General features: G+C 43.1%; 1 protein-coding gene across 3 annotated transcripts in view; it reads left to right on the forward strand.

Annotated features, from left to right (window-relative positions):
- GALNT8 (polypeptide N-acetylgalactosaminyltransferase 8) overlaps positions 1–19,440 on the forward strand; it is a 77,640-nt gene that overhangs the window by 51,540 nt on the left and 6,660 nt on the right. For all 3 annotated transcript variants that reach the window (XM_075900813.1, XM_075900795.1, XM_006115474.4), the window contains exons 6-9: positions 692–806; positions 12,628–12,813; positions 13,683–13,820; positions 19,057–19,152. In XM_075900813.1, the coding sequence (XP_075756928.1) occupies positions 692–806; positions 12,628–12,813; positions 13,683–13,820; positions 19,057–19,152 (535 nt within the window). The remainder of the gene's footprint in view (positions 1–691; positions 807–12,627; positions 12,814–13,682; positions 13,821–19,056; positions 19,153–19,440) is intronic.

Consider the following 19,440-nt stretch of genomic DNA (forward strand, 5'->3'; position numbering starts at 1 on the left):
CCCACTCTGACAGGAGTCCTAGCCTGCAGGTCTCTGCACTCCTGCTGACTCCTCAGCAGATCCAGTTGCCCTTGACATTTGCTGAAGGACTCATCTGAATCTTTCCTGGGATCTAACACCTCATAGCACCTTATAGCCAGGTAGCAAACAATATCATAACATTACATATTGAAACTGAGATATGACAGGCATCCTTCAGGTCCTTCACAGTACAGTTAAAGTAGTACATGATGGACAGAGTAGGCAGTACTGTATAAACTGTTATGAGGCATTTACCATCCAAATTCTATACAAAGCAGCATACAAATACAGGATGCACTAATCCTAACATAACTCCACTCTGAGTAAATTGATTACACACGTAGACACTTTGGCAATGGGTAAATGCCCAGATAGATAAGGTTGGGCAGAATTTGGCACTCTAAGCATTATGCAATTGTCTACTGTAAATATAGGACGGCAGTGGTAAAAAGTGAGATGGGAAGAACCCAAATCTAAGTAAAAAAAAAACAATTTTTTAAGGGTCCCCAAACTAGCACAAACAAAATAAGAAGTGTCCAAATAGTCAGTTTCATACTCAACAGCAAATGCAAATTAGCATATTTAATTTTCAAATGTTTGTTTATTCCTCTTCCTGTTTATTTCATAGTTTATTTTTTTTCTCTTCAACTGTATCTGTTCTCTTTCCCAGGAGCCCATCTATTATGGGAATACTTGCCGCACATAGAGAGTTTCTGGGAGAGATTGGGGTACTGGATGGCGGAATGCATATATATGGAGGGGAAAATGTGGAGCTTGGCCTGCGGGTATGTTTAATTCTCCTTCTCTTACAAAATAACCTACATCATTGTGAGACAAGTTTGCAAAAGAAGCCAGGGCCAGATTTCAAAATGTTCAACACTGACAAATGTGCCTTTTTTTTTTTTTTTTTTTTATTAAAGAGCTCTGTTCCCATTTGGGAACCCAAGTGAAATGGGCAGAGTTCCAAAAGCGCTGAGTATCTTGCAGCTAGGATTGCCAGATGACTAAAACAAAAATACCGAACACCTCCCTCCTCCCCCCCCCAAAAAAAACACCGGGAAAAAATTCTGTTGAGGCCAGGTGCTGAGTGTTTGTAGAGTTGCCAGGTGCCTGGCATCTTTGCCTCCTTTCCAGGGAAAAATTCAGAAAATACCGGACATCTCAGGTGTCCAGTATTCTCTGAATTTTTTTACCAGATAGGAGGCAAAAATACCAGATTGTCTGGGTGAATACCAGACACCTGGCAACCCTACTTACAGCTGTTATTGTGATGTACATTCTAAAGAGTTCAGCACCTGACAGACTGAGGCCTTGTCTACATATCTAGCTACTGTGCAGCACGGTGTAACTACTATGGGGTGGATTTGAACCTGTGACCTTTGGAGCATAGTGTAGGAGCCTCTATAGCTCGCACTATGAAGTCAGCTGGCACTCAGCTTAGGCTATAGAGCTCACTTGTTTTTATTTCTCACTGTAAGTGGTCTAAGTGCCATTACATGGGACGATGAGCCACACTAGGGCTACGTCTACACTCCTTCCCTCTTCTGCAAGAGCCTGTGTAAATGGAGCACAGATTAGCATATTGTCATGCTTCATTTGCATAATTAATTAGGAGCCTTTTTGCTCGAGAGGTTTTTGCACAAGAGCCTTTTTGTGCAAAAACTCTCTCTTGCGCAAGAGCCATTCTTCCTGAAAAAATGTGTAGACGGAGCCTTTTTGTACAAAAACTTCTTGTGCAAAAACAGCCCCTAATTAATTATGCAAATGAAGCATGGCAATATGCTAATCTGCACTTAATTTGCATGGGCTCTTGTGGAAGAGGGAAGCAGTGTAGACGTAGCCAAGGTGTGTGGGTTACAAAGGCAGGTTGTGAATCTACAATCTACTACTTTGCTGTGGTATACCATCCCACACAGACACTGCTAAGGAACACTGGAACTTCTGATGTGCAGCTGGGCATATTATGCTTTCAAGTAGTTGTGCCACACTCCAGGCCTTTATTGTAGTATAGCACTGTCCACATGGGGTGTTGTAGCATGGCAAGCAGGTGCATAGTAGAGCCACACCCTGACTTTTTACACAGTAAATTGCCATGTAGATAAACTAGAAGCTCTTGGAACAAATGCAACATGGCCTTGTTTTGATTCAAAAAAAAATTGGAACTAAGCTCTCTTGTAAATCTGGCCTAGTGAGCTAATACAGAACTACCAAATGTGAGATGTACAACTCTCCGTGCAAAGTTACTATGATGCGTGCTTGCTAACCTAACAGCAGAACTAGACTAACATTCCAGATGTTAGCCTTGAAACTGGTAAGCATAAGTTCAACAGCCATGAACTTCACAAGTCCACCTTTCCTATTTTCCTAAAGCAGAGGCAAGGTTTGACTTTGCACTTTGACTAGATTATGTATCAACACACAGGCTTTCTGAGCAGTGACATGTGGCAGATAAATTATTATTTTAGGTTTTTAATACAGTGAGAGAGGATACAGCAAATACATATGCAAAAAGAAATGTGAAGGATAGGTGATGACTGAGTGTGGGAAGAAGTTGGGAGGAGAGGACTGTATACAGGCAGTCCCCGACTTACGCGGATCCGACTTATGTCGGATCCGCACTTACGAACGGAGCTTTCTCGCCCCGGAAGTCGGGGCGAGAAAGCCCCGTTCGTAAGCTGCTCCGGTGCCCCTGGTCTGCTGGAGACCGTCTCCAGCAGACCAGGGGCACCGGGCGGGTTCCCGCACTTCTGAGGCTTTGCCAGAGCAAAGCCTCAGAAGCGCGGGAACCGCTGCTGCTGCCCCTTGAGACCCGGTGCCTGTGGTCTGCTGGGGACGGTCCCCAGCAGACCACAGGCACCCGGACTGAAGCCGCAGCCGCGGGGGGGTCCCGCGCCTCTGAGGCTTTGCCAGAGCAAACCTGTTGTGGCTCCTGGAGCTTTCACAGCATTTTAGTTTGTTTGCAGTTTTTACTCATTCTATAGTGTACATGGCATGTTACAGGAAAATGTGCAATCTTTGTTTACAACACTACTTAGCCACATTAAACTTTGCATAGAGTGTAACTCTTTCTTTATGCTTACAGTTTTCCTGTACCTTCATTAAACAACTGGGACTAAAATGGTCTTACCAAACCAATTTGTTTTAAACCTACAAACAAGATTACTGGACCTTGAAAACTTCATATTATTTACACTATATATATATATATATATATATATATATCTACACACAGATACACATACATTCTCTCTGAACCTTTCTTACACTATTTCTACATAGCTGTACAACAATTACATTCCCTTTCATTCATTGGGGTAGTTCAGTTCCAATAGAACCCCCTCCCTTTAGAGTTCTTTTAGCAGTCTCTCTAATCAAATGTACGAATTTGAGTCAAATTTGCCTGGATTATTTACAGACATTCCTTTGGAAAAAGGGCCCATTTTTCCTTCAGAATGGCTGCAAAGAAACCACAATTTTCTATCTACACCATTTTAGCATTTGCACAACTGCTCAATTCTCTCCATTCTCTGCAGAGTATAAATTCTCTGGGTTTCTCTTTTCTTAAAACACTTTCTTATCTCTAAAATAAAAACTGGCCTTGTTTTAGATATTACTCTTTTAAGTACGTTTTAAGGGTTTAGATTTCCAGTACTTACTGCCTTTTTCTCAGTTCTACCACAAGGCTTTCAATCTTATCTGTTACCTGCCTGCTTGTCTGGGCCTGATCCTGTTTTCCATTTCTGCCTGCTTGTCTGGGCCTGATCCTGTTTTCCATTTCTGCCTGCTTGTCTGGGCCTGATCCTGTTTTCCATTTCTGCCGGCTTGTCTGGGCCTGATCCTGTTTTCCTTGCTAAATGGAAAGTGGCTCCTTTCCACAGACTCAGGCTTTGTCCCATTCTTTAGCTTGCAGGCAGTTCTATACTTACAGAACTGCACCCACAACTCCTCAGGATTTCCCCAATCCTTTTCTAACATTTCTCTATCCCATTTTAGGTTGCCCCAACCTTCCTGGGCAAACCCTTTCTCTATACCACTAAAATCCATGTCTATCATGACAGGCTTCATGTTGCTGTATGTGAACCAGTAGCACAATCCTGCCGACTACGCCAATTCTGTCAGCCGACGGTCAGGGCAGTGTGTACGTGTGTGTTACACCCAAGTCTTCAACTGCTGAGACACAAAGTCTCGTTGCAGCGGGAAGCCTAGGAGGCTGGAGGGCGCCCCGAAAAATAGTTTAACGTCCGTGACTTTACTGCTAGGACCGAGGTCCCGTCGCAGAGGGTAGCCAAACAGGCTAACAGACGCCCCAATGTGTACAGGAAGAGCTTATTACACTTCAGATTTTAGCTGCTAGAATTCATAATTCCTTCGCAGCGGGCAGCCCAGGAAAGGCTGAGAAGTGCCCCAGTGGACCCTGTCACCTGGGAGTGACACAGATCCAAACGCCCAAGCTCTTCCTATAACTGTCCCTTTATGACCGGCTGAAGTTCTTTTAAATTGTGCTTGGTTCTGTTACAGCAACTGAAGGAGTCAGGTTAAAACTTAAACAGTTACAGGTTTATTGAGGAAGCTTATAAATCATATGGTTACAATGGCTATTGTTCTATTTCTTAACTACTAGCAAAATATAGATCTTAAAAATGGTTACAAAGAAGATAAAGATAGAAAAATAGAAATAATGGTACCAAGTAACAGCTTACTCTTTCTATGTGTACACTTAAGACAGAGGACCACATCCAGGTACAATTTTTACCCCCTTCTGTGCCTCTCGACTCCAGCATGTCAGGCCAGGGCCTGTCCCTCAATTCCTAGGAAAGACGAAAATACGAGGTGGGCGTCCCCATAGAACCTCGGGAGGTCAAACACCTAACCCGACCAGCAGGTAGAGGGTAGAATGACACTCAAAAGAGAGTGTGTTGCTGTACCACCTTTATACTCATGGGGTCACGTATTTCTCTTTCTTATCTGTCATGCCAAATGGGGCTGGTCTGTCTTTTGTGAGACCAGTTCTTACAAGGGAGTTGTGAACTTAATTTACACTTGTAAGAGAGATAACTAAATTGGAATTACTGGGGATTCTTTTCTCAGTGGGAAATTCCTCTCCCAGGGACTGTGTGTGTGTTCGAATCAACATGGGTACCAGCCGGGGCAGACTCGCATATCCTGATCTTGCATCAAAGCAGATCAAAGCTTAATGGCTATGCTGATTGACTTAATCGCTCTCTCTCCACATATCTGTTTTTTCAGCTTCTCAGGATCAGATGAGCCAGCATAGACTATGCTGATATTATTGCTCATTCTCTGTCCTTTATGCTTCAGAGAGGCAAATAAGATGGATGAGATGGGGGGGGCTGACTGGCTACATTCCACCCCCTGATACGACACACCACGTCCCAGGAATGCAAGATGGTGGCTTGCCAGTACCTCTTGCCCACCTTGGAGGAATTTAAAAGTACCCAATGGCCTGATTAGAGGGTTTAGGATCTAGAAATTGATTAGGGTCCTTTCCTGGTGCTGTGTATCGAATGTGCACACAAGAGATAACTACAATAACTAGTCATTGCACAATACATAGGCTTATGCAGAAAAGGAGTACAACAATCAAAACAATTAAAACAGTGGTTATAATAGAGTGTAGGAAAGGAGTTAAGGAAAGTTTTAGCTGTTGGGCTAACCAAGTTAGCCATGAGTTATTTACATTCTTAGTTACAGCATGTCTTATCCCATACCGTCCGTTGCTACTTCCCTTGCCTCCCCCCAAAATTATTTTGAGGACTGCGGTAGTCGCTGTCATCGAACCATACCGGTCCCCATCTGAAAATGTCACTCTTTTTCACCACTCATTTGGGCTGAGAGGGACAAACTCGATTCCCAGTCCAGTGGAGGAGTCAAGTAAGGTGTTCTGGTACAGCAGTAGCAGTTGGGATGAGGAAGAAGACCATGGCGAGTTGGAGTACCATGTCTCATTTTCAATAGTTTGTAACTAACAACAGTGGTTGCAAGCGCTACAACAGCAAGCGGTATATATATATATACATACAAAAGTTCATGGTGGTTTCCCGGATCCACACCAGCACTGGGAGGGATCCATCCCACTGGAGCGCTGTTCAGGGATATTGCCTCAGTTTCCTGTGATAAAACATAAGGTTCGCCGGTCTTGGATACAATCCAAGCCTCAGTAATGGTTATTGGTGTTAGCCCAGCATCTGCAGTGGTCCAGACTCCTTTTCCCTTGTAGGAGTGCAGTAAATGGATTTGTGTTCCCAAACTGGGGTGTTGGGACAAGGGCTATTAAGCGGTTTAGTCCCATGACTGTAAACAACCCTGTTGCCACTGGGGTTGAGTAAGCAAAACCAATTCCTGAAACAATTTCCACTCCAGTTAAAACATACTTCCACCCTTGCTTACTGGTGGGTAGTGTACCAATATAATCTACTTGCCAGGTTGCCCATAGTGCTTTTCCATCTTTTAGTTTGGCAAACCATTGTCCTTCTGCTATATGTTTCCTGAGTTCCGCACATAGGGTGCAAGCTTGTACCAGATCTTTGGCTTGTTTGTGGGTGATAGGCCACCCCCTGGCATGTGCCTGCCGCACCAGCTCATCGCTTTCTGTGTGTCCCAAGGTTTCATGTAGCCAAATGTACAGGCGTTCCCAATACACCTGGGCAGCAAAAATTTGTACTGCTGCATCTGCTAGGTTATTTAGCTGTGCAGCCAGGGTGTTGTTTCTTTTGGACACATGACTTATGCTTAAGGCATGTTGGGTTGCATGCTGGTATATCCATTTCCAGTATTCCAATCTCCAAACAGGCTTTCCTATTTCCCAGTTGTTGTTCTTCCAATTAGTTATCCACTGGGTGGCTCCAGCCCATATAGCACAGGAGTTAGTGTAAGTCTGCTGAGACAGCAGCAGCCTTCTCTGTCCACTTTCCTTTGAAATAACCAGGCAGCCTGTGTTCATATATAATGTTGAATTTAAAAGCAAGCCAAAAGTGTTATCAACTCAGCCTTGAAAAGAGACAGTTAAGTTTCAAAGCTTGAATTTCTAAACTAATAATTTGGTTTCTAGAAAGTTAAATTTAACCTTAAGAGTTGAATGCCCAACACAAGCACTAACCAATTTGTGCCTTGTCTGTTTGCAATTTTATGCAAGAGGACATTATCCAAAACAAAATAAAACTAGTTCATTTGAAACCCACAAAATAGAGTTACAATATATAGAGCTCATTCCTTTACGCAGTTAACCAATTAAGTTTCAGTAGAATCCCTAATTTTCCTTTGCAGATTTAACAAAGGTGTGCAAAGACAAAATGTTTACATTTGATTGTTTCTTTGCATAGCTAGTTTGCACATTAAGAGGCTGCAAAGAAACAAGGTGTCATTTTTAAAACAAGATTTCCCTTCACATATTACAACCATTACTTAATTCTTTTCACTCTCCCACAAATCACTTGCTTTGTCCTTTCAAAGAAAATGTTTCTCATTCCTAGTAACTTTCCAATGTCTGCTCTACTTTCCTTATTCCTTCAACTATGCCCATAGGGCTCCAAACTTTTTGCCTTCCCTTTTTTTTGGTCCATCCTAATTCCTGCTAAATGACTTTTCCAAATGAGACAGGTTTGTCTATTATTAATTTGGTAAGGAGGGTGAGCTTGTTCACTAAGCCTCATACCTCCTGGTCCTTTTCTTAAGCATATTCCTGAGGGAAGGAAAAAAATAAATCTGAGAGTTGCTTTAACTCTCAGCACCCATCCTTAAGGGAATCTAGCTTGTCTGGGTACTGAGGGACATGCATTTCTACCTCTCCACTTCTGCAGCAGAGGCTTTTACATTTTGCAGTTTCATGTTTGCATTCTTATATGAAGAACACCTCATTACAGGGTTTCCATAGAAGTTAAGCTGCATCTGTTTCCCTCTTCACTGGAGTTGAGGGTTTACATATCCACACGTAGTTAGCCAATTAGTCTTCTAGGTCTGAAATTGTATGGACAAGCAGTTAACACTTGATCAGACCAAGGGCTATGCCCGAATCTTTGCAAGATTTTTTTCAAAAAGGGGTAACATTTTTTTTTTCCAATGCCAGTTTCTCAGTCTTCTCTCTGGGAGCCTTCTTAAAAGACTGCTTACATTTAAACATTTTCTAGTATACCCAACCTCCTATTGGGACTAAAATAGCAATACCAATACCTCCTTTTCTTTCTTTCTGGAGGGCTACAATTTGAACTTTCTGATCTCAGGTAGTTTGCTAATCAAACTTAGCTATTACCTACAAAGCTTCTTTGTGCTGCCAGCTAGGGCATTTGCACCACAAAGGAAATCACAACCTGTTGTGGCTCCTGGAGCTTTCACAGCATTTTAGTTTGTTTGCAGTTTTTACTCATTCTATAGTGTACATAGCATGTTACAGGAAAATGTGCAATCTTTGTTTACAACACTACTTAGCCACATTAAACTTTGCATAGAGTGTAACTCTTTCTTTATGCTTACAGTTTTCCTGTACCTTCATTAAACAACTTGGACTAAAATGGTCTTACCAAACCAATTTGTTTTAAACCTACAAACAAGATTACTGGACCTTGAAAACTTCATATTATTTACACTATATATATATATATCTCTACACACAGATACACATACATTCTCTCTGAACCTTTCTTACACTATTTCTACATAGCTGTACAACAATTACATTCCCTTTTTATTCAATGGGGTAGTTCAGTTCCAATAGAACCCCCTCCCTTTAGAGTTCTTTTAGCAGTCTCTCTAATCAAATGTACGAATTTGAGTCAAATTTGCCTGGATTATTTACAGACATTCCTTTGGAAAAAGGGCCCATTTTTCCTTCAGAATGGCTGCAAAGGAACCACAATTTTCTATCTACACCATTTTAGCATTTGCACAACTGCTCAATTCTCTCCATTCTCTGCCAGTATAAATTCTCTGTGTTTCTCTTTTCTTAAAACACTTTCTTATCTCTAAAATAAAAACTGGCCTTGTTTCAGATATTACTCTTGTAAGTACGTTTTAAGGGTTTAGATTTCCAGTACTTACTGCCTTTTTCTCAGTTCTACCACAAGGCTTTCAATCTTATCTGTTACCTGCCTGCTTGTCTGGGCCTGATCCTGTTTTCCATTTCTGCCTGCTTGTCTGGGCCTGATCCTGTTTTCCTTGCTAAATGGAAAGTGGCTCCTTTCCACAGACTCAGGCTTTGTCCCATTCTTTAGCTTGCAGGCAGTTCTATACTTACAGAACTGCACCCACAACTCCTCAGGATTTCCCCAATCCTTTTCTAACATTTCTCTATCCCATTTTGGGTTGCCCCAACCTTCCTGGGCAAACCCTTTCTCTATACCACTAAAATCCATGTCTATCATGACAGGCTTCATGTTGCTGTATGTGAACCAGTAGCACAATCCTGCCGACTACGCCAATTCTGTCAGCCGACGGTCAGGGCAGTGTGTGCGTGTGTGTTACACCCAAGTCTTCAACTGCTGAGACACAAAGTCTCGTTGCAGCGAGCAGCCTAGGAGGCTGGAGGGCGCCCCGAAAAATAGTTTAACGTCTGTGACTTTACTGCTAGGACCGAGGTCCCGTCGCAGAGGGTAGCCAAACAGGTTAACAGACGCCCCAGTGTGTACAGGAAGAGCTTATTACACTTCAGATTTTACCTGCTAGAATTCATAATTCCTTCGCAGCGGGCAGCCCAGGAAAGGCTGAGAAGTGCCCCAGTGGACCCTGTCACCTGGGAGTGACACAGATCCAAACGCCCAAGCTCTTCCTATAACTGTCCCTTTATGACCGGCTGAAGTTCTTTTAAATTGTGCTTGGTTCTGTTACAGCAACTGAAGGAGTCAGGTTAAAACTTAAACAGTTACAGGTTTATTGAGGAAGCTTATAAATCATATGGTTACAATGGCTATTGTTCTATTTCTTAACTACTAGCAAAATATAGATCTTAAAAATGGTTACAAAGAAGATAAAGATAGAAAAATAGAAATAATGGTACCAAGTAACAGCTTACTCTTTCTATGTGTACACTTAAGACAGAGGACCACATCCAGGTACAATTTTTACCCCCTTCTGTGCCTCTCGACTCCAGCATGTCAGGCCAGGGCCTGTCCCTCAATTCCTAGGAAAGACGAAAATACGAGGTGGGCGTCCCCATAGAACCTCGGGAGGTCAAACACCTAACCCGACCAGCAGGTAGAGGGTAGAATGACACTCAAAAGAGAGTGTGTTGCTGTACCACCTTTATACTCATGGGGTCACGTATTTCTCTTTCTTATCTGTCATGCCAAATGGGGCTGGTCTGTCTTTTGTGAGACCAGTTCTTACAAGGGAGTTGTGAACTTAATTTACACTTGTAAGAGAGATAACTAAATTGGAATTACTGGGGATTCTTTTCTCAGTGGGAAATTCCTCTCCCAGGGACTGTGTGTGTGTTCGAATCAACATGGGTGCCAGCCGGGGCAGACTCACATATCCTGATCTTGCATCAAAGCAGATCAAAGCTTAATGCCTATGCTGATTGACTTAATTGCTCTCTTTCCACATATCTGTTTTTTCAGCTTCTCAGGATCAGATGAGCCAGCATAGACTATGCTGATATTATTGCTCCTTCTCTGTCCTGTATGCTTCAGAGAGGCAAATAAGATGGATGAGATGGGGGGGCTGTCTGGCTACAATAGCGTAATTCAACTTTAGCCTTGCTGTGTAGACATACGCCAGGGGACTGCTGTGATCCAACCTGTCACAGACACCATGGGGCAAAAGGTGTATGTCAGGGATGAAAGTAACTTAAATTTCTTAAAGGTGCTGTTCTATTGCTACCCCCCTGGGAGAATCGAAGTGGGGGATGGGGGAGGTTGCAATAGGACAATACCTGTAAGAAATGTAAGTATAGGATGATGTGCCAGAGGCCCAGGGCAGGGGGTTGGTGTGTCTGTATGTGAGCTCAGGGAAGGGAGCTAGGGTGCACTGGAGACTCGGGGCATGTGGCTGTGGAGGGGTCAAGGCAGGAGTGTGAGGGGAGCATGTGGGGGGACTCAGGGTAGTACATGACGTGAAACCAAAGGAGGAAATGACCCTGCTCTGGAGCAGACAGCTGGAATGCCATATAACTTGACTCTGAAGGAAGAATTTAGGAAGGCAGAAGGTAATTACTCAGAGAGGAATTTAGCCAGGACCCGAGGACTACCACCTCAGTCTAAAGTTCCTCTAGCTGCATAAGACTCCCAAACATCTTGCTGCAGCAGTATTAGCTCAGTACTAATTTAAAAGGAAGACTGTTGAGTCTTAAATCACCAGCATTCCTTGCTGCAGCACATGTTTTCAACTAACAGCATTTCAGATACAGTTATTTCTTGTGAAGATGCCAACCTTGCAAAGGAAAGTTCCCTTTTCCTCATATTTGATGTCCCCTCTTCTCAGATAAACACCTCTGCTGGATTTGTAAACCATTCCTTGGTGGCCAGTTAAAGTTTAGCCGCAGCGGTGAAAGCATGCATACAGCGATTAAACTAGAAGAATAGTCCCACATCCCAGGCTAGCAAGGTAATGATTGGAGACCTAAAGTCAGTTCCCAGCTCTGCCACATATGTCCTGTGTGAACTTGGGCAAGTCTCTTAGTCTCTCCATGCCTCAGTTTCCTGTCTGTAAAATAAGGATAACAGCAATATCCTGCCTTACAGAGGTTTTGTGAGAATATACACATTAGAGATTGTGAGGCGCCCACTGTTTCTAGGGCACCAGAGGTCTTTTATTATAATTTACAGGCAGAATGTGTTTTGTCTTATTCAACAACTGCTGCAGTGACTCATGTGACAGCACGGGTATCTTGTGAAGGGAATCCCAGGCAGTTTTCTGTGGCAAGAAGGGTGGTGGTTGCATATCAATGATTGAAGTGTGGGAGGAACAAATAGGGTAGATTCTTTGTTGTCCTGATATATGTATATTCACACACATTTCATTTAAAGCATCACCCTATCCAAATGGTAGCATTGTACCTCTTCTCCATGCCGGTATATTTGTCTGCACAAGGGTACTAGAGAATCAGGCCCATTAAATACATTGCTACTCAGAAAAGTGACTTCAAAAATAGCATCGTAAGGCTCCTTCTGTATTGCCTTTCAGTGATTTCTTGTATAAAATGCACTCAGTTTATAAGCTGATTCACAGGTGACGGGGGGATTTCTAGATAAATTCAGCCTGGGATTTGAAAGTCAGCCTGGCCTCTTTCATTCCTCTTCACCTTCATCATAATTAACACTCTGTAGGGTCCATTTTGTACTTTGTCACATCTGTAGCCTCATTTACGCAGGAGTAACTGCTTGGTCCTGTAACTGGAAATTGATAGTCATGCAAAAGACTAAACAGCCTCCACCTCATTCTCCTGTGCCTGCATTGTCTCTGCGGGGCCTGAAAGAAACATACTGAAAACTCCCCTAAATCGCCAGAGTCCAGAGAAATTAACCCTGAATGCCGACAGTGAGCGGATCTGTTGAGTAAGGAGATGCAAGTTTTAATCATTTGTGTAGGATACAATCATGTTTAAAAAAAAAACAGTCCAACTGCACATTCATAGGAACTCCTGCTTTATCCATACAGGCTTGGCAGTGTGGAGGGCAGATAGAAGTCTTGCCCTGTTCAAGAATTGCTCATCTGGAAAGAGCGCACAAACCCTATATGCTGGACTTGAGCATTGCGATGAGACGCAACGCCCTGAGAGTGGCTGAAGTGTGGATGGACGACTATAAATACATGGTTTATTTTGCATGGAATCTTCCAATTGAGGTGTAGATGCTTTTTTGGTTGTTACATTGAGATGGTCATTGGTTTGGGAACAAAGTAATGTTCTAGCAGACCAAGGCTACTTCTAAACTACGCTTTATTTTCAAAAGAGGAATTTGCATATCTTCTTCCGATTTCACTTTAGAAAGTGAAAGTTACCTGGATGCAGTGTTTTTCGCCCCCCCCCTTTTCAAAAAACTGTATAAACCTCATTTTTTAAGGAAGAGCGTTTTTTTAAAAAGGCGGGAGGGGGGGTTGGAAAAGACATGTCCAGATTCATTTTACTTTCGAAAGACCCACTTTTGAAAGTGAGATCGGAAGAAGATATGCAAATTCCCCAGGAATTCCTGAGGAATTTGCATATCCTCTTTTGAAAATAATGGTAGTCTAGACATAGCTCATAATGAGGCCAGACATAGCAAACAGATTCATTTGTGAGTTTTGTCCTGTAGCCTATAGGCTAGTCTGTTTGCTTGATTATAGGTCTTTTCTTCTAAGTTTCTTATTTTCTTATGGGTTTGATCATTTGTTTCTATTAGACTGTGCTAAATGCATTAATACAATTATATTTGTAAATATAAAAGCATCCTAACATGTAAGTGTTGCAACTATGCACATCAAGGGTCCCATCTATTTTTCAATTTAAATAATACTAGGCATAATCTTGGGTCAAGAACTGATCAACCCTCAAAGTAATTACTGGGAATTCTTAAGTAATCAACATATAACTAACAATATAAAAATTGGGCAACAGCGCTTCAAAAATAATATTGTGGTGCCTAGAAGCTTGAGTCATAGACCAGAATGCCATAGTGATAGGCACAGTACATAGAACAAAAAGATGTTCTCTGAAAAAAATGTGTTTTTTCCAGAATCATGGAATAGACTATGGCGATGTTTCTTCCAGAAAGGAGCTTAGAAAGAAACTCAACTGTAAAAGCTTTGACTGGTACATAAAGAACATTTATCCTAATTTAATACCTTTGACCACCGTTGTTGGCTATGGAACAGTAAGTATTGTGCATGTCTACTGAATAATGCCATAGTTAGATAATGCCAATATTATGAGGGATGTTCAAGGCAATTTCTTCTATGTTCTTCTAGTCTAACCTGGGTTACCCTTGTAAATTGGTCATATTCAGGTATTATTCACTAGAAATTTTAAAGGTATATTCAGTGACATCTTTCTGCAAAACTTTCTATACCTACTACATGGCTACATCTAGATTGGCATGATTTTCCGCAAATGCTTTTAACGGAAAAGTTTTCCATTAAAAGCATTTGCGGAAAAGAGCGTCTAGATTGGCAGGATACTTTTCCGCAAAAGCACTTTTTGCGGAAAAGCGTCCGTGCCAATCTAGACAAGCTTTTCCGCAAAAAAGTCCCGATCTCCATTTTCACGATCGGGGCTTTTTTGCGGAAAACAAATCTGAGCTGTCTACACAAAAAGCTTTGCACAAAAGGAGTTTTTCCTGAACGGGAGCAGAATAGTATTTCCGCAAGAAGCACTGATTTCTTACAGTAGGAAGTCAGTGCTTTTGTGGAAATTCAAGTGGCCAGTGTAGACAGCTGGCAAGTTTTTCCAGAAAAGCGGCTGATTTTCCGGAAAAACTGGCCAGTCTAGACACAGCCCATATGTATACTTTGCCCATTGCTAGTCTACAACATAAACATAAAATAGTATAGGAAGGTATTTAGGAAACATTTTTGTGCAACATAAGAATGTTCATAGAGCAGGGAACAAAAATGGATGAAATCTCTCCTTATAATTGACTACAGTGTTCAACAGAATATTACGCAGATACATCAAAGAAAATAAGTTCAACAAAGTAATCATTGTCCACTGTATACCTATAAATAGGGCTTGACAAATAATACAATCTACTTGCTATTGGCGAGTAGAGTGCAACCCGGAAGAGCCGGGTTCGGTGAGTCCTGCCTATAAATCAAGGGAAGGTGGCATCTTTTAGTCACTCACAGTTAAGTTGCTTTTTTAATTTGGACTGGAACAATAATCATTAATGTCATATAGAAGGGAACGAGGACTGTGGCACCTTAGACTACATCTACACTGCACGATTATTTCAGAATAAGCGATTCTGGAAGATATGCTCCAAAACAGCTTATTTCAAAATAGCGCATCTACTCTACAGGGAAGCCTGGAAATTAGTCCGAGGCAGGCTCCCCTAATGTGGACGTGCTACCTCCATTTGAGCCCCAGGAGGCCCTGGGGAGTAATTACTTTGAATGGCTTTGGGGAGGAGCTATTTTGAAACAGCAGCAGTGGAGCGTCCACAGTACTGCTATTTTGAAATAGCTGTTTTGGAAGAGGCATTATTCCATGTGAAATTAGGTTTACAAATGCCAAAATAAGCCACCTGTGTAGGTGCTTGCATAGTATCCGTTATTCCGAAATAATGCTGCTCTGTAGATGTACCCTTTGAGACTAACAGGTTTATTAGGGCATAAACTTTCATGGATAAAACCCACTTCATCAGATGAGTTGGAGTGGAAATTAGGGTATGTCTACACTACAGCACTAATTCGAACTAACTTAATTCGAATTACTTAATTCAAACTAAGCTAATTCAAACTAGTGCATCTAGACCTAAAAACTAGTTCGAATTAGCATTTTGCTAATTCGAACTAGCATGTCCACATTGAGTGGACCCTGAACCGAGGTTAAGGATGGCCGGAAGCAGTGCCAGCAGGGCATCAGATTAGGACTTAGAGTGTGGAGCTGCTGTCTCAGGCTAGCCGAGGGCTGTGCTTAAAGGGACCCGACTCCCACCCCGGACAGACAGTTCTCAGGGGTTCCCCGCTTGCAAAGCAGTCCTGGCTTGGAGTGCCCTGAGTGCCCACACTAGGCACATCACAGCACTCGGCCATCAGCCCGGCTGCACTTGCCACAGGCTGCCATCCGGGGGTGGGGTGGGGTCAATCGGGGGGCTGCAGGAGAGCTTCCACCCCGAGAAGCCCGCAGAGCCACATCAGTCCTCCCCATCAGGGCTTGTACCCCATTCCTCCCTCACCTCTTTCCACTTACCCCTCCCTAGCCCCCCTTCCTGATGTACAAAATAAAGGACACGTGTGTTCAAAAATAGAAACTCTCTTTATAGAACAAAACTCGGGAAGACTGGGAAAAGGAGGTGGGAGAGGGGAAGAGAGAGGGTGGGAGAGGGGAGGGCAACTAAAATGATCAGGGGTTTGGAACAGGTCCCATATGAAGAGAGGCTAAAGAGACTGGGACTTTTCAGCTTAAAAAAGAGGAGACTGAGGGGGGATATGATAGAGGTCTATAAAAGCACGAGTGGTGTGGAGAGGGTGAATAAAGAAAAGTTCTTCATTAGTTCCCATAATAGAAGGACTAGAGGACACGAAATGAAATGAATGGGTAGCAGGCTTCAAACTAATAACAGAAAGTTCTTCTTCATAAAGCAAATAGTCAACCTGTGGAACTCCTTGCTGCAGGAAGCTGTGAAGGCTAGAACTAGAACAGAGTTTAAAGAGAAGTGAGATAAAGTCATGGAGTTTGGGTCCATGGAGTGGTATTAGCCAGGGGGTAGAAATGGTGTCCCTGGCTCTGTTTGTGGAAGGCTGGAGATTGATGGCACGAGACAAATGGCTTGGTCATTGTCTTCGGTCCATCCCCTCCAGGGTAGCTGGTGTTGGCCGCTTTTGGCAGACAGGCTACTGGGCTAGATGGACCTTTGGTCTGACCCAGTACGGCCGTTCTTATGTTTTTATGTTCTAAGCTCAGGGCTCAGAGTTGGGGGTCTCACTGGACCACCTTGATTTTCATGCAAACCTGCTCCTGGCTGGCCAGGCTGGCAGCTATCCTGTCCTAGACGGCCACTTTTCTGTGCCTAGTGCGGTGTTCGTGGACGTTGGAAGCTTCCCCCCAAACCTGGATGAAGTCCAGGATCTCCGCACTAGACCAGGCGGGCGCCCGCCTCTTCCGGCCCCGGGCAGGCTCCTGGGAGCCACCAGCCTGGTCCTGGGAAGAGGCGGAGGGCTGGGTGGCAGCAGGTGGCTGGTTCGTGCCGTGCCAGGTGCAGGGTCTGCTGGCTGGGTGCTGGCAGGCTTGCACCTGGCATGGGCACCATAGCCAGACCGTGCCCCTTTAAGGGCTCCGGGGCCGGGAGGAGGGCAGAATAGTTTCCCTGGTGGTGCCCAGAGTGGCCACCAGGGAAAGTTGGGGAGGGCTAGCCTCCCACTAGTTCGAATTAAGTGGCTACACAGCCCTTAATTTGAACTACTTAATTCGAACTAGGCGTTAGTCCTCGTATAATGAGGTTTACCTAGTTCGAATTAAGCGCTCCGCTAGTTCGAATTAAGTTCAAACTAGCGGTTTGTATGTGTAGTGCCTATTAAAGTTAATTCGAACTAACGTCTGTTAGTTCAAATTAACTTTGTAGTGTAGACATACCCTTACTGAGGTAGGGGAGTATATATGAACAACAAAAAGTTACTTTTCAAGTGCAGAACCAGTGTTAATGAGGCTAATTAAGTCAGGGCGAGTGTGACTCATTCAGGGCATTTGAGGTAGAGATGTGAATATCAAGAGGGGGGAAATTGCCGTTGTAGTGTGTTAACCAGTTAAGGGCCTTATTCAGTCCTAAATTGATTGTACTGAATTTAGGGGGGAAATAGCTAAAAAAAAGAGTAAAATATACAGACTCTGAAAGAAATAATTAAAAACAATGGACTATATGTTCAACACTCATCTGGCTGAAGTAGGCTCATGCAGATTGTAATACATACAAATTCATATGCATGCAAACCTTTGTTTTGTGCACAATGAAACAGGAACACAATTGTTTCTAAAAATCCAATCAAATGAAAAAAGCTTTGTTTTGGTCAAAAAGACACTTCCAAAAAGTTTCAATGGAAAAAAAAAATCAGACCGCTATTAGTAATACAGGTAGTGATGTGGATTATATGGGATGATATGTGGATTATATGGGTAGTGATATGGATTATATGTGGATTATATGTGGATTATATGGATAGTGATGTGGATTATAGTGCTACATGATTATATTGTCAGTGAAAAAAAATGTGTTATACTGGGGTTCCCCAACCCGAGGTGTTATCTACACAAAAAAGCCTTTGCCAGAACCCCTGGTGGAGAAGTAATATACATTAATAGAATGAGTTCTTTTGCCAGTGTAGATAAAACACTTAATGAGATGAGATGAGCTAAGCTAAGCACCCTTTGATCAGCATAGTTGTGTCTATAGAGGGGTTTTGCTGGCATACCTGCGTCATCTGGTGTCGAGGGGCAGGCCCCCTCAATGATCTAGAAGTCCCCGAAGTCTGGGTTAGGGTTCCTTTTCCGCAGGGCCATAGACTCAGTCTGTAGCTAATATCCTTCTATCAGGGTATATACAGCCTGCAGACCTAATTCAAAGTACAGTCCCTTCTATCAGAGAATGTATGGCCTTGCAGGCCTAGTTCCAAAGTACAGTTCCCGCTATCAGGGTATTTACAGCCTTATGGCCTAGTCTCAAACACACTCCGCTCTCCCAGAGTCACTAGGGCCTAGAGACCTAGTGCAAAGGGAAACCTCCCAGAATGCTAGGGAGCTGGGTTGTTGTGGGATGGAGAGGGAGAGGGACCTGGGCCCTCCTACTCCACTGGGTCCTAGCCCAATGCCCTGTTGGCAGTGCCGGATTTCACTGTCTGCTCAGCGGCGATTCCTGCTTTCGCGGCATTGCTCAGCGAGTCGGGGCCTCCTGGATGGCCTCCCTGGCCAGGGCGGTCACGGGGCTGTGGCTGCTGCGGCTGAGGCTGTTGCATCTGCTGGGGTTGCTGCTGCTGGGGCAACTGTGACTGCAGTGGTGGTGGTGGCGGCAGCAGCAGCGGCAGTAGTAGTAGTAGTTGTAGTACCCATTAGTGCGGGGTAGATACACCCCAACACAGCTGGTAGATGTGATTTTGTTCATCCTTATATCTAACATAGCTCTGCCAGCACATCTTTGTAGACCAAGTGCCATTGTTTCTCTGATGTATAGACACTAGAAAAGCCTTTAGATTTGCCTCTCGTGTTTTCTAGGATGAAGTCAACTCTGAAACTGTTTTGTGGTTCTTTCTAAATCTATCCTGTGCTGTCCTGTAATTTCAGAACTCTCAGGCAGAACTGCAAACAGGCATAGCTCTGAGTAGAGTTTATAAAAATAGTCGTAGGAACAGCTAGATGTAGTAGTTATTCCATGCATTAACATGCCTAATTTATCTTTGTAGATGAAAAACACTCTGAATGAGAACATTTGCATAGATCAAGGCCCAGTCCCTGGAAACACTCCTATAATGTATGGCTGTCATGCTTACTCTCCACAGGTATTACAAACATGTTGTTTCACTGCAATTAGAAATTGTTATTAGACTTTGCTGTGCATTCTTTACTAGATAATTAAAATTGTTCTTTATGTACTGTCATGCAGAGAAAACTAAATTTCATTATATAAGTAAAAGAAATAATATTCCACATAAAAATGAATGGCAGTAGACTCAGAGACTTTAAGGTCAGAAGAGGCCATCATGACCATCTAATGTGACCTTCTGCGCAATGCAGGTTACAGCAGATTCCATCATGGTCTAAATACATTAAAAAAACTTAAAAAACAA

The sequence above is a fragment of the Pelodiscus sinensis genome, chromosome 1 (assembly GCF_049634645.1).
Source record: "Pelodiscus sinensis isolate JC-2024 chromosome 1, ASM4963464v1, whole genome shotgun sequence".
Classification (NCBI taxonomy): Eukaryota; Metazoa; Chordata; order Testudines; family Trionychidae; genus Pelodiscus; species Pelodiscus sinensis.